Below are 24,816 nucleotides of genomic sequence, written 5' to 3' on the forward strand. Positions count from 1 at the left end.
ATTGAAAGATCTGTCATGACATTATAAACACGGGCCTGTTTTTGACATTTTTGGATTCTAGGTAAAACAATAAATTGAAACTTCTTTTCAAAATTATAAAATGTAATACAATAAAATAAAAACATATAATAGTAATAAAATATAAAAAAAATTGGGGACCTTTTATTTTCTTTTCTTTCATTTTTTTCCTGCTTATAATGAAGTGTTGATCAGAAGACTTAAAAGGCTGAAATCTTTTTTCATGTTAAAAGCTAAAAAAAAAACATTTAGACTTCTTCCAACCCTAGGTCTTGGACGGCCACACTCCCAAACTACCCTAAGGCGGGGATGTATAAACACATAAGAAGACCAATGTTTTACCTGTATGCATGTATTTCATTGCACGAAGCATTTGGTAAAGGAAAAAGTGGTGGTGTTCATGTGTTAAATCATCATTAGCTTTTATGACTTGGTGAAAGATCAGATTCCTTGAGCTCAAAAACAACAAATATGTCTTTGAATTCCCTCTTTGATGGTGGCAACATTATTCGCTTAACTTCTACCATATCATGATGTCTAAGAAGTCTGAGCAGCTTGACTTCTCGTAAAATCCTTATAACATTAGATGCGTGCTCAAATACATCTTGTATTTTCTTTATTGCCACTTTCTCCCTAGTCTGCGTGTCAAGTGCTACACAAACAACTCCATAGCTTCCCTTCCCAATAATTCCAAGAATCTTATACCTCTTTGCATCCCCATATTCAGTGAAAAAGTCCATTTCTTTTAAGTCCTGAAAAAAAGAAAAAAGAGAAAAAAAAATCAGAAACGTTCAGGGTTGGTCCATAAGTAAATTATATATTATTCAAGAAAAGGAAAAATAGCAACGGGACAAACAACAAAATCATGCATAGTTGAGTCTTATAGGAAGTGCCATACAGAAAAAATAGTTCGGTCCATAATTAAGCCTAAATGTAACTTTGTTGTGATTGTAATTTCCTTCCAATATAAATAAAATTCTATTTTTTGTAGCTTGTTTCTCTTTTAATTCGGTGCCTTCTTTAATTTTTTTTCTTTGCATGCTTATGTTTTGTATCAAAGGTACGTTTCTTTATGGATAACTCCGGATGGTGTACCATGATTCAGGTTGTGGTGATGTTTGATTATGCTATGTAGGGGACCATCCGCCTGTCTTGGGTAACATGCCCCTTCATACACTTGCCACAATTTTTTATTTTAATCTGATAGCAAACCATTCGTTGACAAACACAGTCAGGAAGAGGAAGAGTTAATAGGAGAGTCAACATCATCTGTGTTGTTCGCACTTATTCATTTACCGGAGGGATATAATAATTATAAAGTAGTTTATTGAGTTATATTATCCATTAATTCTCAACTTAGTTAGGAATTACTAAATATACAATCATATTACAAAGCAACTAATATTATTTCGAGGGGTTTTTTTCTATATTTATAGATAAATTATAGAATACATGATAAGATTTAGATTCAAGACACCAAGGTATTTGATATTTTAATTTTACCATTTTAACCAACGCCTCATTTGTTTTAAACAACCTCTCATCAGGGGCAGATTTAGGGGGGCTAGCAGGGGCCTCGGCCCCCCCTAAAATGTAAAATTTTTATTTAGGCCCTTAAGGATTTTTAAAAATTTTAAATTAGTAAAGGTAAAACTACACTTTGACCCCCCTAAAATTATAAAAATTCGATTTAATCCTTAAAAATTATAAAGATATAGATATAAAAAATTAAAATTTCATTCGGCCTCACCTAAAAATTTGTTCTGGCTTCGCCCCTACCTCTCATATGTTTTATTATAATTTTTTAAATATATTTTATATAATTTTTCATCCACGTTGTATGTATCATAATCTAATATTTTATAATAGAGTTTAACTTAAATTAAGATGATCCTAAAAAGTCTCTTTTTAGGTACCTAATAATATTATGCCTGCATCAACAAACATCAAATGAACTCTTATAACTATTTTTAAATCTATAATTAATAAAATTATTCTATTTTTTATAAAATTCTAAAGCCCTACAATCTAAACCCTAGACCCCTTTAAACCTTAAAGCATAATCTAACCCATTTCTCTAAAATCATAAATCTTAAAATTCTAAATTCTAACTCACTATACCATAAATCATAAATTTAGTTGAACAAAACAAAACCATAAACCTTGCATTACTATTAATATTTGTTAATTTTATTTAATTTACTAACATTAATTTTATTTACACTTAATAGGATTAAAATATTATTAATGAGAATTGATCGAGTGTTAGAAAATGCATGATATTAATTATAAATTCTTTTAGAAAATATAAAGTGACACATTTTTATTAAATGCCTAAAAAATAATTTTTTGAATTATCCTAATATAATTTAAATTATTTACATAAAATGTAAAAGGAAATGTTTCTTTTATATAAATAGTAACCAACAAATGTTGGATCTAGTAGTGAATATATTACATTAATGGGAGAATTAAAGTTCGAATTCTAAAATAACATTATAGAGAAAGATAACTATATCTCAAAAAATTAATATTTATGAAAGTAAAATGAAATAAAAATATATATCTTAATAAATAAAATAATAATAATTCCATTCTAAAAATTGCCTCAATCTAAATTCTAAACCTAACTCCAACCAAACAAAAATGTTTTACAACACCCCCACCCAATTTTAGAAGCAACTTTAAATGCAGCTTTTTTATGTTGAAATACATTTTCTTTTGTTGCTCTTTCAAGTTTTTTATTTTTTCTATTTCTTTAATATAAATAAAAATTATTTTGATTAGTATTGATATCATTTTCAGTATAGAAGAATATGGATTCAAGTATACTAAAATATATTTAACCTGTTATTCAAAGGTTGAGAAGAGGTTTTACCTAATTCTAAGCTATTGTATGAAAAAAAAAACAAATAGTAATATATCATCAACAAAATGATTTCATTTTTTTAAGAAAAAAAACGGTGCTTCAAACTAAATCATTATATACTTTTATAGTTAAAATGTGTCATAATTTTTTGTGCTCTTTATAAATTTAGAATTTAGTCCATGTAGTTTTATTTTTAAGTATTTAGTCCATCTACTTTTTAGCTCAAAACTCAAGTTTAACTATTAACAATTTTAAGATTATTTTAGTTAAATTTAATTTAACTACTATGTTACATTTCTATCAAGTGAGTTTTTTTTTTTCAAAATATCACACCAACAAACTTAACAATGTTAACAATTTGAACTAAATTTTTAAATACGAAAAGTAGAATAACTAAATTCCAAAATTGTGAAGAATATAGGACCTATGGCATATTTTAACCTATTTATTGTTCAAAAGTCAAATAGTAATCAAAATTTATTTCAATCAGTTTAATCTATTTTTTTTTTATTACTGGTTGAGAGAAGATTACTTGTGTTGTATACTTTAAATCTAGTCTTTTATATCGTGCATTGCACAAGTCAGGTGTATGTATTAATTATAATACATTAATTTTATTTTTTATTTTTTTAAAAATATTACATTTCGCAAATAATATAAAACAATGTAGCCTTAATACTGTATAAAATATTGTATATTGTTCAACTCATGGATTGGTCGAATCAATGAAATCTTCTTGATAAATCTTCATAATGTTCTTGTTCATTTCAAGCTCTTCAACATATTTTTCATTAATTTTAAAATGCTCTATGAACAGTGCCCTCTATATCTTTGTTCTATTATTCTTTGTTGTGTTTCATCATCTCTACATGAATCCTATTTATAAGCCTTCAAACATGCATAAAATGGAAGGAAGAAAGGTGAAATTTGAAAATTGCTTTTATTTTATATAAATTATTACTAAATTTTGTGGTTTATTGCACGTATTTTTTGTAACACCCCTCACCCGGTCTGGTCGGCGGACCTGAGCTATGGGATGCTACTACTCATCCCATACATTCACAAGCAATTTACAACATCAAATCATTACATTCATAAACATATTAATAAATTACAGATGTAAACAAGACTAAATGAACTTTTAATTATAATGGATTAGATTCGAGCATAAATATGGACCAATCTGTAAAAATTTAAAACTTTGAATAAGGTATCGGCACTGAGGAAATAAGTATTGATATTTTTGTGTTAGATATCAGTACCACCTATGCATTCTATCGATTTTGAAAACTATTCATTTGGTAAAGTACCGATACATTGATCCCTGGTATCGATTCTTTTACCCAGATGGTTAAAAATCACATGCGCAACTCTTTAAACTTCGTCAAAGCATGACTCAGATACATTCAATACCAGCATAAGACTTGTTACAAACCATTCCAAAAATCAACATTTAAACGTGATTCACAAACTAGCTTACCTAATCTCATTGGTACCTAGATGAGCAGCTAAACATTTAATATAAATCATTCATCAATACACAAAGATAATTAATTCCATCTATGTTATACATACTCTAACATGTAAGTCACATTTCAAGATTTCAATACATTTTCATTAAGCATACATTCTATATTCATTCACTTCAATTCAACCATGTAATTTGACATGTAACACTATCACATGACTATACCTAATTCACTTCTATTTTTCACACCAATTTTTCTCAACCATTTACATTCAACATATATAGCCATTCATAAGTTTTAAACTTAATCTACCATAAACTAACATGTGTATCATCAACACATACAAAAACAACATTTCAGTTAAACTATCTTGTTACCAATAAATGTAATTACTTTAACATATCAAGGTCTATTTACACATTATGAAAACTTTCAAGGCAACACTAAACACATCATAACCTAATTACATGTCACATCACCATAAAAGATCATTCAAAAGAACTATTGGGACAGATGCTAGATAGTGTGAGATTTGGAGATCCAATGATCGTGTTTCGCAAAATGTCAACTACAAGAAACAGGAAACAAAACAAGTAAGCTTTACAAAAGCTTAATAAGTTCATATAAAAAATGTACATCAACTTACCTTATCAATTAAAAATACAATTATATAAATATGTATTAATGAAAATTTCAATCCTGGTATTTCATTTCACAAGAAACAGGTGAGTCTTTCATATACTCATGTAACAAGACAATCAATAATATATTTCAATCAAATCAATTACAATATTCAATACATATTTGAGTCATTAAGTCATTCACTTCTTTTATTTAATCAAGACAGTTAGATGAAAAATAGTAAAAGAGTTTGGTTACACAAGTTACAATATCAAGAAACACTAAGGTGTTAAATAGGGCACGAAAGTGCATATAGGAGCACTGAAGTGCTTGCCAGGGCACCGGAGTGCATAATAGGGGACAAATGTGCAATTGGGGCATCGTAATGTAAACAGGAGCATGATTATGCTATCAGAGGCACCGTAGTGCTAACAAAAGCACAAATGTGCTATCAGGAGCATCGTAGTGTTATCAGAAGCACCGTAATACTATCAGGAGCACGAATGTGCTATCAGGGGTACGAATGTATTATCAAAAGCACTTTTTCAAGATTTAGGACATTCATGTCATCACAACACTTCTAATAACTAAAGAATGCATCAAATTCATCTCAATATCGTTCAATACTCTACACAGAATTTAATTATCTCATACATATCTAAATACCTTTCATTTAAGTCCAAACTCAACTTTTATATCAATGTCATTTCCTTCAAGAATCAATAAATATATACAAGTATTTATAACACAATTAACCAACATTTATAATGAGTAAAAATTGTATGAACTTACCTAAGATAATTAGCTAACAAACTGAAATGTAAGGACTATTTTACAATCTTTCTTTTTCCCCGATTATCAACAATTTAATACAATCTTTGATCTATAAGTTAATTAAATTCCAAATATCAATTCCAAATACATTATTATACTCAAATTCATACATATGACCTTTTAATTTTATTTTACACAATTTTCCTGAACTTTTACATTTTATTCAATTTAGCCCCTAAAACCGAAACAAATATAACTTCCACAATTTAACTTCCTTTTTCATTTCAATTTCAATTATGCCCTTCTACACCCCTCAAAAATCCAAACTTACAGAAATTTAATGTCACTTTTGACATATTCACAATTTAGTCTCTACAAATCAACAAATTCACTTTAAGAAATAGTCCTTAAACATTTCCAAGCTTATAAAACTACCTTTAATCATTCAAAAACTTCAAAAACATCAATAAAAACTTTTTAAAACTTTAACAGTTTTAAAAACAAAAATACGAGTTAACTAGATTAAGCTACAGCGATATCAAAAATATAAAAATTACAAGAAACGAGTTTAATTTTAACTTACGTGTAAAAGGAGAAAACTTGACCGAAACTTTGGTCTTTCTTTAATGGTGGAATCGGGTTTTAGAAGAAAAATAAGAAATGAAGAAGACAACCTTTTCTTCTTTTGTTTTATGCTTTATTATTTTATAATTTAATTAAATTATAAACTTTAACATTATTTACTAATAGAATTTGTTCCAACCGTCCACCACTTATCCATTATGGTCTAATTACCATATATGTCATCCCACTTTTACCATCTAAATCATTTAATTAATGTAATCAATAATGGTTAACTTTGGTGGTTGTTATGATTTAATCCTTTTTCTTTAATTACTTATCTAAACATCAAAATTTCCTGACCAAACCTCAATTCACCTATACAAATTTATGAGTTCGTTTACAGAAATGAGACCCGATACCTTATTTTCCAAAATCACTAACTTTCGGTACAAACCACTTGTATTGCAATTTAATCGCTCTATTAGTAAAATTTACCAGATCAGGATTTACTATAACATCATATTTGACTCGTAAATATTAAATAATAATATTTATGAACTCACTCATCAGAATTGGGTCCCAAAATCATTGTTTCCAGCACCATTGAAAAACGAGCTGTTACATTTTTTTACCTTAAATTTCATAATCAATATTGAGGATTTTTCTATTACCCTTTACATTGACATTAAAAAAATATTTGTTTTCTTTGTATTTATTGTTGTATATGACATTACTTTACTTAAAGATGATTATTTGATTGCTTTCAAAGATAGAGGTAGCAAATAAGATCCTTGGACAAGCTTTTGAACACAATTTTAATATGTGTATTCCAGTCTAAATTGGTCTCTTTATCTTCGGCCTCGGCAAAGTAGCCCATAAGAATAATCATATGGTTTTTTGACCGGAGTGACGGAGTTTTGTTGGGCATTCATCAAACTAGTTATAGCTTGAGTGTCAAGCCAAGACAACTTGGCCTCCAAACATGTCCTCTAGTTTGTCCAATATTACTTTGGCAGAATCATAAATCTCTGATAGCTTAAACAATGTGTTGGTCATGCTTGCCAGAATGTAGCAACGAGCTATCTCATCAAATTCTTTCTAACGAGCTCTAATCTTAGCTTGATTGGTCAGTAAACATTTATTATCAAGAACCACCTTAAGTTTCTCACAGCTTGGGATAATTATGAGGTTCAGTTTTCTTTCATTATAGTTATTTTCATTCAATTTGATCTCAATAAGGATATTTCGTAAGGGATTTGATACCATTTTCGAATTGAAAATAAAACCATCCGTTCATTAATATCTTTGTATTAAACAAATATTTGAAAACCTTTTGCAACATACAATATGCATTAACATGATGCATGTATCTTACATTAAACCTTGAACAACACTTGTAAGACATTACAACGATAATTCCTACACCAATTGAATTAAGTCACCTTGGGACAATCTTAATCAACTAGTAAGAACATAGATTTCTATTCAATTAATACGTAAACCTAATTCCTTACGCATTCACATGTACTAATAATCGTTTCACATTTGACCATCATTCTAACTTAAGTAGAGCTTCGTGGGAAGTTACTTAACTAGAATGATCTTGAGTGTATAAGCATCAACTCAATATCGATCATAAAATGTATTACGAATGAGTCGTCGTGGGACAATCTCTTTATCTTTTCCCACTCAATCTTTTAGAAAACATGTAAGGTTTTTATTTCTAGTTTCAATCATGAATAATTAAAATGTCATGACAAGTACATGTGACATACTTTTCCTAAGCTATATAACATATTTATCATACATATGTGTGAACATAATTGTTAGTCAATTTAAATTTCATCATGCTATCACATAAAAGCATAAAATAAGTTGACCCTAACTAGTCAAAGTTTCCATGGTTGCCTCCTAGAAGAAATAAATAATAAATTATTCTTTAATCTAATGTACATAGACTAATTTGTCCATTTTTTTAATATGAGCAAAATGCAATCTGACTTCTAGTACAAAAGCTTTTATAATACTTTTACTTTAATTAGATTATGTTTTTTTTAAAAAATCTATACTATTTGAAAAATATCATATTTTTATACCAATATTATTGTCAAATATTTTTTTGATGAATTATTATTATTTTCAAATATTGATGTAAGGAACAATAATGATAAACATAACCAAGAGAGGAAAGGTAGTTTATTAAAAGTAAAGGCTAGCTTTCATTTTTCTGCATTGTTAATTTTTTGCGGTTTCACATTCAACAATCAGTTTTATGTTGTTAGATTCGAATGCGAATGAATCAATTTCTTTATCTATTAGTAGTGTCTTATTTTGACAAGAACTGTAAATTATCTCTGTTGAAACCTTCATTCGGAGTCTAGAACCATAACTATTTGGGCCAAATGGCTTGAGTTCTCCGAGATATGCATTCATTATTTTTTTCAAATTACTACATATATTTCAATATGCTTTGTCTTTACAAAAGTTATAAATTTACTCAGATTTTAATTTTAATCTATTTTAATTCATATCCTTTTTGAATTCATTAATTTTAATATATATACTTTTCAAATTTTAAAATTTTAAACTAACTCAAGCAGTAAGATTTACAGCGTGTTTGGTTGGGGGAATGCATGCGTAGTCCCCCTATGCAGCGGGCCCACCAGGAAACGGCTGTACCCATTCTGCGTCTTTCCCTTTTTTCTCTTCCGTTTTCTGCCCTAGTCCTCAACGCTCCGATTCTCTCACGCTTCCTTGCACAGGTAATTTCTTTTCCCTTCCACTCACTCTGTCGTCAATTATTGTTCATCGTTTCTTTGATTTTCTTCATTTTATCAAGAAGGAGAAACTGATTTCCAGAGGTATTTTCACTGTTCATTTAAAATCGATTTCCCTTTTCTCATTTTAGGTTCTTGTTCATCACACTCTTCCCCGATTTCCCTGGTTACAGGTTAGTTTTCTAGAGTATCAAAATTTTTGTTTTTGTTGCGTCTTGGTCTTTTTGGAATTAGAGGCATAGCAGTGCAACGACGATCACCTAACTAAAGAAGAAGTAATCGACAGAGTCCTCGATGTTGTCAAAAGCTTCCCCAAAGTCGGTCCTTCCAAGGTCACCCCTTTTTCTCACATCCATTTCACGATTTATTGTTTGATTTTATATTTCGGTGCTTGGGTGCTTAGGAAGAAATGATTTTGAAGTTATTCTTTTCTGGAACTACTTGATATTTCACCCAATTTATAGCTTGCGAATCGGATTTAATTTTATTTCCCTTAATCGAATATTTGGGATCGATTAGGTACCCTTTTGATTGGTTGATCTAGTGTCTCTGTCTGGGTTTCTAGAAAAAAATGTGGGTACTGAAAATAGCCTTAAAATTCTAAGTTGTGTGCATTTTATGTTTATTGGTTATCCATTTGTGAAAGTGAAAAGTTCAGGTTGATTGTCTCAATAGGAAGCAATTTCAGTAGTAGTATTAGCATGCTGAAGCTTACATTTGCATTGCAGTTGATTCTGCATTCTAGATTCCATTGAAATTACTCTCCTAGAGTTGTGCTAAATTTGAGGTTGTTTATATTGTTTTGCATGTTTAAAAGAACAATGGACTGGTTTCAAAACCTATTTTGATGGATCATTTGCTTTGTATGCTGGCATGACTTCGAGATAAGTTATTCACTGGAGGTGTCAATTATTTTACTTGTTTTCTGATTTTATAAATGACAATGTAGATGCCACATCCTTGAATGTCAATACACTGGTTACTGCTGAATGGGTTCCCAGCTCTGAAGCTAAAGGTATGAAAAATTGAAAATTAGTGCTTTTGAATATAATTTGAAATTTAAAGTTGAAGAACAGCCATGAAGTTTGAGATTAGGTGTCGGCACTGAAAATCTCAAACATTATATATGCAGATCCAGTCTATTCGTGTTGAAGGTCGATTAGATGAGAAGGTACTTCCAAGTTCGGTTAAGTCTGATGGTACAAATATGCATCTTTGAACCAGCCTGATTCATCGTCTTTTGCAGGTTAGTTCAGACATGGAAATCGACAAGCAAGGTACTGAGTCTAATTTATGTATGATTTTGTAGCTACCTAATTATGATTTCGAAAGTTTCCATTTAGAACTAGCAATATTAGAGATGAAATGATTTTGTAGCTATCTAATTATGATCTCGAGAGTTTCCCTTTAGAACTAGCAATATTAGAGATGAAATGATACATCATATTCATACACAGATAAATAACTCAAACATGAGAAGAAGATATGTTATTCAAAATTTGTAAAATATGAATTATTAATTATGAATTATTATACGATGATAACATGACTGTTAGCAGAACATGACATAGATACACAAATTACTAGGTAACATTTTTTTCTTTTCTAGGAAATTGACTCCTTATTTGCATGATTTGGCCATTTGAACGAGATGAAATATTTGTTCTAGTGTTGCCCATTTCATATGTTTTGCCAACATCAATTGCTTGACATAGAATAGTTAAGAAAGCGATAAGATATATGCTTTAAGGATCTTTTAGTCTTGTGTTTCTATGTTATATTTGCTAGATTAATTGCTTGTGTGATGCTTTCTCCATTTTTGCAAGAGCTGGTGGAAATTGTTATGATTGGTGTTTGTTCTGTTAACATATTTAAGCAATCTTTAGTGTGTTCAATGTTGGTAAGATGTTCAAAATGTTAAAAAAGTGTCTGAAGACTGCTAATGGTTATGGCTGGTAAGACTCTTTGATAATTTAATTCCATTTTCATTTGGTTGTCCTTACATGTTTCTGTTTCCTAGATTGAGTTAGCCTTTTATGCTTGTGATTTCAATTTTGAGTTTTGACTTATTTTTAGTCATACTTAAAATGCACTGAGTTTTGACTTGCGGCTTTAATAGCTACTGTTACATTGGGTGAAGAATTCTACTTGGGAGGGTAAGCCTTAACTTTTAACCCATACATTGTTGCCTACAATCATACTTTGCAGGGTAGGAGTGACTTTGAATATAGCTTGCAAAATATGTGAAACTTGCAGGGTAGTAGGAGCAGCATTGATAATGGTTGGATTGTATCTGGTTATCCTAGGAAAAAGTGAAGAGAGCAAGTATCTGTCTAAAAATGAACCAATCTATTCAATGTCTGAAAATAATGACATGGAATCCACCTTCATTCGGCCGTTGCTGGGAAATAAATTGCAGAGCTGAGGCAAATGGATGAATTTTCATACCAGCTCCATGGCAAAGTCAGTCATCCAATCCACACTAATGCCATTTGAAGCAGCTTGCTGCTATTGAAATTGAAGGACAACAAATGTGAATGATGGAGTTTCCAACAATTGAAATGGGAAAAAGAAAAGTTGAATTGTTTTGATCAACATGCATCATGGATGACATATGAAATATTTTTTATTATTAATTCTGAATGGAACACAGAGGGTGCCTTCTCTGAGCTCTAACAACCATGCTTGTGTATTTATTTATGTTTATTTGACCCTGTTGGATTGGATCATCATTTTGTGAAGAAATTCAATGGTAATGTTGTAACTTTTTGATGTTGTAAAATTTTATAACATATGGATTATGACATATAAATTAATAAAATTATGTAACCTTTTGTTAATATTTGAATATTATATTTATGCAAAATATAATTCTCAAGTTATTTATTACTTTTAATATTTTTTTGTAGAATAATTAAATTATTTTATTCACTAATGATATTTTAGCACATTAAATTTGTATTGCGGTTTAAAAATAATAAATAAGATTAAATATTTTTTTATATTATTATATATTATGATTTTAGTAAATTAATATAAGAATAATTATATTAAGAATTTTATTAAATTATATATTTTTTATTAAATTATATTTAATAATAATTATTTTAAATTATTATTAAATTATTTATTATTTATATTAATAATCTTATTAAAATTTAATAACAATAACAATAAATCATCTACCTAAAAAAATTCTGCTAAGGGTATTCTGGTCATTTTAGTTTTTTTCCTTATGCTATTACACCTCTATTCTATTCAACCAAACACAAGAATACTATTACGCCTCTATTCCATTACATTCAACCAAACAATTGAATTGCTATTACGCCTCTATTCCATTACAGCAAACCAAACATGGCCTTAATTTATTTGGTTAAATTCAATTACTAGTCCTATATTATATGTATAGTTATAGATTCAATCCATTTTCTCCATCTAAATCATTCTAATTCCTAATACTTTTTTAATTTTAAAATTTCAATCTCGACACAAATAACACTCATTAATCCATTAACAAATTTTGTAATGAATAATATGTGAAAATAACAAAGTGACATTACATTACACATGATAACATGTTTGTCTCATCAAATTTCTAAAAATAGCTAAACCTAATGAGTTTAACAGTTATCGTTTGGTAAAGACTAAAATTTTAAAAATGATCAAATTGAAATATAGGGACTAAATCCACGACTTTCATAACATATAAGGACTACTAGAAAAATTTAACCTTTTGAATATGAAATATGATAGGATCCTTTAGAGACATTATGTATCGTAATGTTCTTGGCCAAAAAGTAAAACCATATTTGGCTTATAAAAATGCCCTTTATCAGTTCATAATACACCTTAATATATAATTTCAAAAGACCAAAACTATGATATATTAGCAAACAATATAGAAGTAGGCATAAAAAACTTTTCGTGTGCATTTTAATAAGCAAATCAATTACCATAATCAAATTCTTGGTGTTCTACAAGACTGATTTATGTCATTAAAATTTCAGTAGATTACAAAAACTAGAGAGAACAATAGCAAGCCAGTTTTCCAGGGTTGTAGCCAATTTGTATGTCGTAGAGGGGTTTGATACCGGCAAGATCTTGACTGAAGATTTCCTGAGAATTTGGAATGGAGTTGGCAAATCTTAAAGATTATATACAATACTGACATTCAAACTTACCAAGTGACACAAGCTGCATCATGGTCAATTAGTAGAGGCATCATCAGACCGAAGTTCTAAGCGCATCTGTTCTAAAAGCAACTTCTCAACAGCATCCACAAAAGTTGATAAATTTAGTCGAATGTTCATGTCCAAGGAATTAGCCATTTCCTAATGATTGAAATTAAGGAAAAAGAAAAAACCGAAAACAATTAAGTATGGTATTCATCAAATTCACTATAGCAAAAACAGAAACAGAAAAGCTGACAAAGTCTTTTCTCATCCTATGACAAATGGGATGGTTGTTAAATGTTTTTCCATGCCATGAAACTAGAAACACAAATAACAAGTATAACGTTAAAGAAACAACTCAGCTCAACTAAGCCAAAAAACTAATTGGAGGCCACCATTCTGTGTTGTAGTCTCCAAAAAGAGGTAGAAAAACAATAAAATTTTAATGAAATATGTATTTATATTAGATTCTGGTTTTGAGTAAGGAATGTTTCCACTTTGGAGAAGTTTAACATTAATAGAACGTTCAGACTGCACTTAAAAACAAAATAAATGCCACTTACCTCAACCTTGCAAAGCAAGCTCAATGAAATTCCCCTTGAATGATGATCTGAGCTCTTGACAGATAACAATTTCAGTGGAGATTTTGACAGTGGCCAACCTTGAGACACCTTTATAAATGCATCAATTCCCCCAGCCAAATGAGCTATAATGGTCTCATCTCTCTCTAAGGACGCAAAGCAATGCCTGCATGAGGTACTATTCAAATATAAAAGCTTCTCTTTTTGCCTACTTTTCAAACACAACTGATAAGCTACTTTGAAACTTCTGAAAATATTATATTAACACTGTTTAAACTTTTTTCTTGAGTTTCACCTTGATTTATTTGTACTCTTCACGGCAAATAGTCTCAAAGTACTTAAGATAATCCTATCCTGCACTTTCCCCACAAGCCACTCCAATGAAGACCGTATCTCTGGTGCCACTAAGTTAGAGAATAGTTGCCTACAACATTACAATAGATAACACCCCTTAAACAAGGAATTCAAATCCAGGCCTATTGTCTTCAAACTCAATAGAAATAATGTTTCCAGTCAGGTTACATTAAGCTACTAGCAATCTCTACATGACAGGTTTATTAAGGCCAAAGGAAATGTACATTTATATAAATAATAGATGTATATAGAGCAATAACACAAACAGCTCAGTAAAAGGGAGAAGGAACTAAATACCGTGAAGTGTGAACAGTACTTTTAGCACAAAAACAACAAGGATTAATAAAGTTCATGCGTAATGGTGATTGCCTTGTAAAACAGGACCTAATATGGAGGTAAAGATGGGAAGTTAAAGGTTCAAATGAGCCAAAAGATGGGAAAGCAGGTTGCTGCACTAGATAAAAAAAAACTGCAAGTCTGAATGAAGATTTTTGGTTGCTAAAGGATGAATTAATATGATAGGACCATAATTTGATAATAACCTCTAAATGATGGATAAATAGATGTATAAAAGAGGGTTGTAAGGTTTTATACTCTATTTAGAGCAGATGGCAGAAAGGATGAGAAAAGAGATTCAGGTAATCTTAGGTATCGAAACTAAGACATTGAAAACTGAAAGAAACAAGTAGCTTGTCCTTCAGAAGACTTGCATTTCAAAAAATCACACATGGGTTCAATATATTAGTCTGTATAAAAACTGACAAATTACATTCCCTTTAATGGCCTTCTACCACTACACGCGCACACATGCAAGCAAAAATAAACAGGATAATTAGAATTCAGCCTTTAAGTCAGAGAAATTGCAAAACCAAACCTGAAAGACTTTGCTGCGTCAACTATATCGCCTATGTAAACATCATTTGGGAACATCTGAACATCAAAGATACATGAACGAGCATTTCAATACAAATGAACAAAAAGACATGAAGAACCAATATGATTCTTCTTTCAGAAGAAAATACAGCTTTTCTAATGCCTGTTTAACTAGAGCCAAAAAGAGAACATGGAGTGAAACTAATGAATGAAATTTCTCATCCAAAGAGGAAATATATTATAGTAACTTTTGAGAAAATAGTCAGTCATACTTCAACGTTCTTGACCTCCATGATTCCATCCACAATTTCTACCAGCAATTCATGATTCATTTCAGATGGCTCAGAAATATCCTCACTCACGTTTTGGCACAAAACACCCTCTACTTTTGGAATATATGTCTGTAACGACAGCCTAATGCAGTTTCCATCAAAGCCAATAACTTTCAAGCCTGTCAATGCATCTTCAATCTGTTCTAAGGCATCTAATCTAAAAATAAAAGAAAAGGACATAGTTGGTAAAAGGTAAATGGAATAGAATACGTATAATTAAAGGGAAAAAATAATCAAACTACCTTCTGAATGTAGAATCAAGATCCTGCAAAGACTTCAAAATTAAGTTGTTCTTCTCAATCTGACTCTCTAGCTCCAAAATCTGAAACACATATATAGAAGGAAATTGAATGCTCAATGAAGTAAAATGCATGGTACCATTAACAACTCAAAGAATTTAACGTACATTATTAGCATATAGACATAATTAATATCCTAATTGAGTATACCAAACATCTGAGGTATCTATAAGGAAGTTAGAACTTAGGAAGTCACCAAAGAAAAGAGATTCTTGTAAAGATGCTTACAGAGCGAGAAACCAATGCTACAATTCTTAAAGTTCAGCTATCAGTTTAAATCTAATGTAGTATTCAAGAAGCAAGGGAAAACAAACAAAAGAACCTCAAACTTTTGCCCTTCATTTGCATCTAGCAGATTTAACTGATTTTCACCATTCATAGAAGAGTCGAAGCATGGATCCTCTTCTTCTCTCTCCTACAATAAAAAAGTGAAAAAGCTAACTATTGATGTTTGACTTCCAAATTGATTTCAAAATGAAATAACATAGGAGAACCAACTTGAGATGCAATAGAATCCAATGCACATTCCAAGCCTTCAAGATTGTCTTCCAGCATATTTGATTCTGTAAAAAAGTACTTAAAGATAAATCAGCAGAAGAGAGGTTAAGAGTAATTGCAAGTGAAATTCAAACCTAAGTTGATGAAGTCTCACCTTCAATATGATTTCTTGAAAGATCCTCAATTTCATTAGAAATCTTAGCACTTTCAGCCTCCACTTGATTAAGCTCCTCTTTCAAGTATGCTAGGTATTTATCTTATGAATAATTAAGAAAAAAGAATCAATCCAGTATCAACACAACCTCGCATTGCTACCAAGAGATATTTTCCTATGATGAGCTAGGTATTCATCTTTTAGCACTCCTTTTCAAATGATGTTGCATTTTGCCTCAATTCTTTTAATTCGTAAAATACTTGCATTGCACAGACACACTGTTCCAATAATTACATATCGGACATGTTATCCAAAAGAGCATCAAAAAATTTAAATGGATCCTAAACCATCCACTCTATTCCATATCAGAGACCTTATCATTATCTAAAAACCTTTTTAAATTCATATTCCACCAAACCCAAAGATTTTCCACAAGAAAGAAAAAAATCCAACTTCATCACTAAAATCCATACAACCTGACCAAAGACTAAAACGAGTCAAAGAAGTTGCCACTTAATAAGATAACCTCTCCCAAACGTAATAATACTCCATTAAAGGTCTTGAAAAAAAAAAGTACACCAACCCAAGGGGGAAAAACAAATGGGTATTCTGTTCAAGTTCAATTGTACATACATATAGGCAATATACTTTAAGAAAATTAACCAAAAAAAATTTTAAAAGCTGAAAGGAAACATACCTAAATCTTCAATGCCTAAGAAACCCACGTCAGAATACTCTTCAATAATTTGCTTCACTTTACTCTGCATAAATCCACTCTCCAAGTTTTTTTTCAACAAAACCCTAAATTGTAAGAATGTACAAAAAAATTTTGAGAATCACCTGGAAATGAAAACTGCAGTCTTTGAGCAGCTTCTCCGAATCCGAGGAGAGAGCTTCAGTCCCAACATCATTTTTATTGCTATTATGAATCTCTGAGAGGTCATTCATTCGGCTAAAAACAAAAGTTAAATTTTAGAAAATTATGTATAAAAATTTTACTTCACTGTGTTAAAAAGAGAGAAAATACCTGCGAATTGATTGAAGATTGAGAGATCCGGATGAAAAAGAAATCTCCATCGGTTCCGCCATTTTTTTTTAAAAGAAAATTTAATCTAATCTCCCGCCTGCCTGAAGATTGTTGGTCGATTACTTGAATTACTACTGGCTGTCACAATTAGAAATAGACCCGCATCGGATCAGGTCGGGCTGCAGCATGTTTCGTTTAAATATCACTCGAATTTAAATAAAAATCATTGGTAAAAACACGTCTTTGGTCCCTCCAAATTGAGTAAATTAGTTTCTCTTATAATAATATGCTTGTCGTTACTGTTTTCACTAATTGTACATACTTTTTATTGGTATAATAATAAATGCAGTCTTTAAAGTTTACACATTTTATCAATTTAATCTTTATTTAACAAATTTAACCTACAATATTTATATATTCTATCAATTTGGTCCTAATTTAACAAATCTATCATAGAAAATTTACACATTATATCAGCATTCACACAAAATGTATAAACATTGAGTGCTAAAATTTTTTTATTTTACCAATAAAAAAATGTGTACAATTGACAAAAAAATATTAATATTGTGGTTAATTGATTTTAGTTGCCCACTTTTAAAATTGATAGAAATTCTTGTTTTGTTTTAGAATGACCAATTTGCTCAATCTCAAAATTAAGTCGGTTGATTTTTTCGGCCTAATTTCCTGGCCCAAAAACAACAACAACCACCCTACAACCAGCCCAAATCCCTTTAAATTTACTAAACCCAACCCAGCAAAACAAAACAAATAAAAATAAAAAAGTAAAACAGGTTTGCTCTTTCTTTGGTCTTTATTGTTGATGTCATCTACCTTGCTTTTGTTTTCTTCAGTCTCAACCTTTGCCGCCACCGCCATCATTGGAGGAAACATAGAGCTTAAGGACTTTCAAATTAGGGAAACATTTGTTGGAGGAAATATGGGTGAAGGAAGAAAAAGGAATTTTGTAAAAGAAAATAGGTTTCTCTTACTATCCTAATTCATTTTCTTCACTTCAAAATTTGCCAAACACACAAGCCAATAAAATATCCTCAAGAAGAAAATGGGGGAACCCATGAAAGAACTGAATAAAATCCATACATGGCATATGCACATTATAGGATTGTAGACCCATTGCATATGGTGGAACTTAAATTTAGCTGCTCAAGAACTTAGGGCCTCCATCTTAACAAATAAACTAAGGAATTGCAAGAAAATGTAATTACTAGGATAATGTTATAGCCTCTTGTAATTACAAGGAAATTTATGTAACACCTTACCTGTATTGGCGATTGGTACGGATAGGAGATGCTACAATGACATTTTCAAGCTTGTACAAAATCATGTTTTTATATAATAATAATAATAATAATAATAAAAGTCTTTTCATGACACATTCTTGTGTTTTAAAACAAGTTGACCACATTTAGAGGATTCGGATGTAGTTTGAAATCATTTTAAGTCCTTAAATACAAGTGGGGACAAGTCCAGTGCACATAGTGTAACACCCCCAACCCGTATCCCTCGCCGGAACCGGGTTACGGAGCATTACCAGAAATTACAGATCAAACAGACAGAAATCTCAAACATTTTATATCATCAAAATAAGTCGTAAAAGCATCATTTTAATCCAAATTATAAACTCTCCAAAATAGATCTTATAACTTCATTTACAATCAAACCACAAAATAACTAATATTTAGACACTCTAGGTACATGCCGATACAAAGAAATAAATATCACCATATTTGAGTCCGGGATTGTTGTTGGATGTTGAATCAGCGATCAAACTTAAGTACTTAACCTGCACACAGAAAACAAAACCGTACGCTGAGTAAAAACTCAATGGTATTTCTATAATCCGAATTTTTTAAAAATTAAAACAATAAAATATGTATAATAAAATGTTAAGCACAATTGAACATTTAAAATCACACAATACTCAATTGTCATCACTTGCTATATATAATATCTTTTCATAATTTATTCACATATCATTTAAACAATGACACTATCCATTCCACAATCAATTTATGAATATATATATCTCGTGTATTCCATGTATTTACAACATATTTGACATTCTATTTTCAGTTTACTATCTCATATTCTTAGCCCAAAGTAGATTTTATAGAACACACTGGATATACGGAACAAATACAGAGGTGCATTATTATGCACTAATGAACAGAGAGCACTAAAGTGCTAAACAGAGAGCACATAGCATAACGAAAGTCTTGAAACCGTTTAAGAAATAAAACTCTAAAATAATTAAATAAAACCATAAATTTTAGTATAAATCATTTTGAAGGCTTTAAAAACATCTTAAAATTATTTAGTAGTGGTTTAGAGGTGTTCGAGACTGAAAATGATCCCAAAATAGTGTAGTGGGCAAACTAGAACAAATGTATAGGTACCTCTAGAGAAGTAATGATACAACTACCTAGAACTGTAGCATTTTGCTCACTATTTGACAGCACCACAAGGCAAGCATCTCTAGTAAGGACCCCTAGAGCTAAACACTATATCTCATCCCCTCCAAACACTACCCAATCATTCCAACAAGTTCCAAAACATTCCAAGCACATTCAAATGAGATTTAAAACTAACATTAAATGCATAATTAAGCTCAAAGTAAATTAAAGCTAAGTTATAACATACAAATCATCAAATTGAATACATTTTTCACTTAAAATCATAAAACATCCTGAATATAACTCTTTGAAAGGCTTTAGTCTTTATGTACATGCCATCACTAACAAACACTAAATACAATACCATAGGTTAAACTTGTTGGAGTATACCCAAAGATCAATCATATGATGATTTTAATGACAAGCTTGTTTAACTAGTTTATTAATAAGGACATTGTGTTATTGTTTGCAATACTTATTTCTATGTTAAAATAAATTGTATAATGATAAAATCCAAAAAATGATAAGATCTTCTTAAACGTCCTTATTCAAGTATTGTTGTGGGCTTGGAGAATAATAAGCATTGAGGCTAATATGTGTTTGATTGATGACAAGTGTTTTTATAGATATGAGATATCAAATTAACACATAAGTATATGTTAGAGAACAATATACTAGATTGACATTCCATGAGAATGCTTCTTGGATTATTATGTGATAGTCACAACATTTCTCATAGTGGTAATTATGTGTATGATCCTTAGACTTAAGATCTTCATAGTCCCAACATTGTGAGTCGTATGCTTTAATACAATTAAACATCTTTCGTAAATGGTTATACTATAAAGATTGCTGTTGGATATGCCACAATCTGTGTATCGGGATGTGAGTGATTAAGATAAGATTTTATCTCTCCTACATAATGGGAGCAATATCTTAGGCCCCTTGATTAAGTGAGACTAGAAAAGCCTAACGAATTATTTATTTTTATTCTAAAAAGCCTTTTTTTTCTTTATATAACTATTATCAATACACGTTGTTAGTGACAATTTGATTTGTCATTATATAATACATAAAAGGTGACTTGTTATTTTTGCCATAAAAAATATGTTTACGTGGTAAAAATAGTAATTCTCCATTCTTTATTATTATTGTTATGTTTTACATGATGATTTTAAGAAACATTGTAGCATTGTGTTATCTTTTACTCTTGATGTTATATAATTACATGATTTTAGCCGATGTAAAAAAATACAGTTTCAAAACCCAATTCCATAAATCGAGTCAGTGAAATTATGAATAGAAGGATTTAAGTATTTAATATGAAAACATATTAGTGGATGGTTGAGTAATTAAATCTAGAAAAATATTAATTATAGTATAGAGACAAAATAGTAAAAGTACAATCGCTATTGAGTTTTAATTTAGAAAATGCAATAGGACTTATATAGCAATTTAACCAATGACCTAATAGTTATTTAACCAATATTAAGGCATAATTAGTGGCATGACTTGATTTTAAACTTAAATCATAATCATTCAAATTAGTTTAATTAAATATGATTATATTACTAATTACATATATGAAAATATGTGAGTAGGAAAGAGAAAAAAGAGCATTAACATTGGTTTGTCATTCTTCTTTCTCATCTCATTTCATTGTTTAAGCTAAGGAAGAAAGACAATTTTGTTTAGTTTTCTCTCTATTGCCGAACCAAAATCTAGGGGTAAGAAACATTTTCCTTTTAAATTATTGATGGATTTTTATTAAATGATGATAGTTAACACTAGCCCAAGTGTTAGATTAGATAATTGTTATTATTGTGTTAGTTTCCATTAAAAGAACCCTAAGATAGTAAGCTTGAAATTAAGAAGCATGTGGTAGAATAAGCTTGATGTTGCAGTAGATATGTTGATAATGAAATGGGTAACTTGAAATGTTGTTAAATTAAGTTGAAAGTTAATGGTTATGTTGTTTGGGACTAAATTGAATAGAATTAAAGTTGTTAATAAATTATGCTATAGATCAAAAGTGCAAAGTCCTTAATGAAAGAATATAAAATTTAATTTTGATTCGATACTAAATATCGAAAAATATGAGTATTTCAAATATAGGGACTAAAATGAATAAAATACAAACTATGTTTAATTAATTTTTTTTCATGTGACTGTGTGAAAACTAATATTATTTTTATAATCGAATTTTTATATGTAGCTAAAGACGACGCTAGGTCATCTCCAGATAAAAGAAAGGCGAACATTGTAGATGAGTAGCTATCCCGATTTGGGTTTTCATGATTGAAATTAAATTATATATTTGGTTGTTACAATTAGCTTGCTTTGTAACACCCCTAACCTGTATTCGATTCCGGAACAGGATTAAGGAGCATTATTGGACTTATAAATCAAACAATCATACATTTCATATTCATTTCTCATTCAAAACAAAAATCATTCAAATTCATTCATATAGTCCCTAATATGAGCCATCGAGACCCAAAATAGACATTAAAAATGGTTCGGGACTAAATCAAGTACTCAAGAAATTTTTAGGAAAACATTGAAATTTTTCAAAGGTACAAGGGACACACGGCCAAGAGACACACCCGTGTCTCAGGCCATGTGGGCATTCAAAATGGGGCCACACGCCCATATCCTTACCTGTGTCCTAGCCCGTGTCCAAACTAGTGAGCATACTGACTTGGGTCACATGGCCAGACCACACGCCCGTGTGCCAGGTCATGTACCCTTCAAAATGGCCTCACGCGCCCGTGTGTCAAACCATGTGTTAGGCCGTGTAAAAACTGGAGGGTATACTGACTTGTACCACACAACCAAGCCACATGCTCGTGTGCTAGTCCGTGTGAAGCTACTGACTTTTTTTTCTAAAGAAGTATCAGGGGACACACGCCCGTGTCTCTGCCCGTGTGGACAAAAATAGGCTATTTTCCAAGACATATTTCTCACTCAAATTGGTACCAACCTAAACACAACAATTTGTATACAACCATGACATAATTAGACATTCAAAACAAACCAATATTAAGCTGATAACATGTATATCCACACATACATCATGATGTCCACAAGCATCTCAATTGACCACTTATTATCATGCAACTATGTATCTCAACATACCTAAATGGTCTAAGACATACATGCATCATTGTGCCTAAAACTTAACATATATGTCACTCATCAATCTCAACCATTTGGTATCCAAAATACCAATTCACAAGCAAGACATTTACATGGCAACCATACACCATATATAATAAGGTCATTTACACATATATATACATCACAAAATATACCAAAACAAGCCAAATCAAATGGCTAAATACATGACCAAAACATATAGGCTATCATTAGCCAAAATGACCTATACATGCCATTTAACCAAAATATAAAGTCCAAAGTACCAAAATAAGTGTTTGATAGTGTGATGAGATCTCCGACCACTTCCAACCCGAACGAGCTTCTGATAAACTACAAAACATGGAAAATAAAACAAAATAAACAATTAAGCTTAGTAAGTTCGTATAATTTAAAATTCAACTTACCATTCAACCATAATTTAGGTAAATAAAATTAAGACATAAAACAACTCCATTTGGCCTAAAAGCCTAACACATAAACCACAATCATGTTAGCCATGAATTTATATATCAAATGTATATCACTTCCCGTATTTTACAAAAATACCTATACTAGTTCGTATCGAACTCGTATAATCCTCGTAACAACACTGTGCCCATTGAACCAATTGGAATAATATCAGATACGTAGGTATCTCGAACACTAAGTGCCAATACGTGGTCAAAACCACCACTATCTCATATCTCATATCAATGCTCTCTCACGAGCCATAACTGGGTTTGCTCACACAAGCTGTCAGTCAATACGCAGGTGTTGCTCACACAAGCTGTAAAGTAACTGCAACACATGCTAGAAACTCAGCCACCGGTAGGACGTGCGAGACCAACACCCAAAACACAGAAATCCCTAATGACAATTCATTTGTATCCTATCTATTCCTAAGGTTTAACCGGGATCCATACGTCGTCGAAACTTCGTCGAACATTTCCTTGGAGTCGTAACATCACAAATAAAATAATAAAGCATTTAAAACACATATAATTTAATGCTTATTAACAGACGAATTTACCTCGAATTAGTACGGAAAAAAGCGATCGATCAATCCAATACTTTTTCTTTCCCCCGATCTAATTCCGAACGTGGCTTTTCTTAATCTATATAATCAAATTTAATTAATTTAATCTTTATTCTATCCAATTCAATCCAAAATTCATGTTATGGAAAATTATCATTTTGCCCCTATACTTTTAACTTCTTTACAATTTAGTCCCTAGGCTCTTAAAATGAAATTCATGTAATTTCATCCATATCTAAGCCTAGAAAAATTCTATATATTCTTATAGCGACCCACACATTTCACAACTTCACACGTTTACCACACAATTTTCACATTTATCAATTTAATCCCTATTTGACAATTTCATTACAAATCACTTAACAAAAGTTGTTTAACTAACAACAAAGATTCATTTTCTTCCATTAAACTTCAAAAATATAACATACTCATCAATGTAAAAACTCAAACTATTCAATAGTTTTGCAAATTAGCCCCCTAGTTAGCTAGGTTTAGTTACAACAATCTCGAAAACATGAAAATCATTAAAAACGAGCTTAAAAATCACGTATATGCAAGGGTGATACGGGGTTGCGCGCGGACCAAGATCGAGTTGCCAAGTCACGAGAAACTCCTACGAAAACCCTAAACAATTAGATCTGAAACGAAACAGAAAATTAAAAGATTAGATTTTTGAATTTTCAGATCTGAAATAAAATCCCCAAATCAGCAAAGAATCAAATTGAGAATAGAAATAAGTGTTAGGGTTCTTGAAACCCTCAAGGAGATTGTGATTCTGCCCAATTGAACACCAAGATAGTTTTCCCCAAATTTCGACAATCTAATTTCACCCAAAAAGAGTAT

At 30.6% G+C, this 24,816-nt stretch overlaps 3 protein-coding genes across 14 annotated transcripts; 1 reads left to right on the forward strand and 2 right to left on the reverse strand.

Annotated features, from left to right (window-relative positions):
- Positions 1–434: 434 nt before the first annotated feature.
- Positions 435–1,287, reverse strand: LOC107902357 (mitogen-activated protein kinase 19-like). The gene is made up of 2 exons (XM_016828556.1): positions 1,231–1,287; positions 435–770 (listed from the first exon to the last, which is right to left on the reverse strand). Exons 1-2 carry the CDS (start codon positions 1,285–1,287, stop codon positions 435–437), a joined length of 393 nt encoding a protein of 130 aa, XP_016684045.1.
- Positions 1,288–8,546: 7,259 nt separating this feature from the next.
- LOC107903892 (protein WALLS ARE THIN 1) lies at positions 8,547–11,858 on the forward strand. 11 transcript variants are annotated; one of them, XM_016830079.2, is made up of 8 exons: positions 8,720–9,077; positions 9,224–9,265; positions 9,379–9,424; positions 10,042–10,107; positions 10,225–10,263; positions 10,339–10,369; positions 11,212–11,248; positions 11,349–11,858. In XM_016830079.2, the coding sequence occupies exons 4-8, from the start codon at positions 10,057–10,059 to the stop codon at positions 11,515–11,517; spliced, it is 327 nt and encodes a 108-aa protein (XP_016685568.1). In that variant the 5' UTR covers positions 8,720–9,077; positions 9,224–9,265; positions 9,379–9,424; positions 10,042–10,056; the 3' UTR covers positions 11,518–11,858. The 11 variants fall into 11 exon arrangements, 7 of the variants coding, with proteins under 7 accessions (XP_016685565.1, XP_016685568.1, XP_016685566.1 ...); XM_016830076.2 differs by having other exon boundaries at positions 8,547–9,077; positions 9,224–9,424; XM_016830077.2 differs by lacking the exon at positions 9,224–9,265 and having other exon boundaries at positions 8,788–9,077; positions 9,266–9,424.
- Positions 11,859–13,006: 1,148 nt separating this feature from the next.
- On the reverse strand, positions 13,007–17,566 carry LOC107903893 (uncharacterized). 2 transcript variants are annotated; one of them, XM_016830083.2, is made up of 13 exons: positions 17,386–17,566; positions 17,199–17,310; positions 17,056–17,119; positions 16,359–16,460; positions 16,205–16,269; positions 16,029–16,121; positions 15,650–15,729; positions 15,438–15,564; positions 15,077–15,132; positions 14,144–14,272; positions 13,831–14,014; positions 13,277–13,426; positions 13,007–13,211 (listed from the first exon to the last, which is right to left on the reverse strand). In XM_016830083.2, the coding sequence occupies exons 1-12, from the start codon at positions 17,445–17,447 to the stop codon at positions 13,301–13,303; spliced, it is 1,200 nt and encodes a 399-aa protein (XP_016685572.1). In that variant the 5' UTR covers positions 17,448–17,566; the 3' UTR covers positions 13,007–13,211; positions 13,277–13,300. The 2 variants fall into 2 exon arrangements, with proteins under 2 accessions (XP_016685572.1, XP_016685571.2); XM_016830082.2 differs by having other exon boundaries at positions 15,348–15,564.
- Between the last annotated feature and the right edge of the window lie 7,250 nt (positions 17,567–24,816).

This window comes from Gossypium hirsutum, chromosome D05, assembly GCF_007990345.1.
Source record: "Gossypium hirsutum isolate 1008001.06 chromosome D05, Gossypium_hirsutum_v2.1, whole genome shotgun sequence".
NCBI lineage: Eukaryota > Viridiplantae > Streptophyta > Magnoliopsida > Malvales > Malvaceae > Gossypium > Gossypium hirsutum.

Bases quoted from the DNA above. Each gene is read 5' to 3' on its own strand.
- LOC107902357 (XM_016828556.1), bottom strand. From the start codon at position 1,287: ATGATGTTGACTCTCCTATTAACTCTTCCTCTTCCTGACTGTGTTTGT. The intron at 771-1,230 runs GTTTGCTATCAG...TCTTTTTTTCAG, and splicing joins ACTGTGTTTGTCAACGAATG to GACTTAAAAGAAATGGACTT.
- LOC107903892 (XM_016830076.2), top strand. From the start codon at position 10,057: ATGTCAATACACTGGTTACTGCTGAATGGGTTCCCAGCTCTGAAGCTA. The intron at 10,264-10,338 runs GTACTTCCAAGT...CGTCTTTTGCAG, and splicing joins AAGGTCGATTAGATGAGAAG to GTTAGTTCAGACATGGAAAT. The intron at 11,249-11,348 runs GTAAGCCTTAAC...TGAAACTTGCAG, and splicing joins GAAGAATTCTACTTGGGAGG to GGTAGTAGGAGCAGCATTGA.
- LOC107903893 (XM_016830082.2), bottom strand. From the start codon at position 17,447: ATGGCGGAACCGATGGAGATTTCTTTTTCATCCGGATCTCTCAATCTT. The intron at 16,270-16,358 runs GTGAGACTTCAT...ACTTTTTTACAG, and splicing joins TTCAAGAAATCATATTGAAG to AATCAAATATGCTGGAAGAC. The intron at 14,273-15,076 runs GTTTGGTTTTGC...GTAATGTTGTAG, and splicing joins GACGCAGCAAAGTCTTTCAG to GCAACTATTCTCTAACTTAG.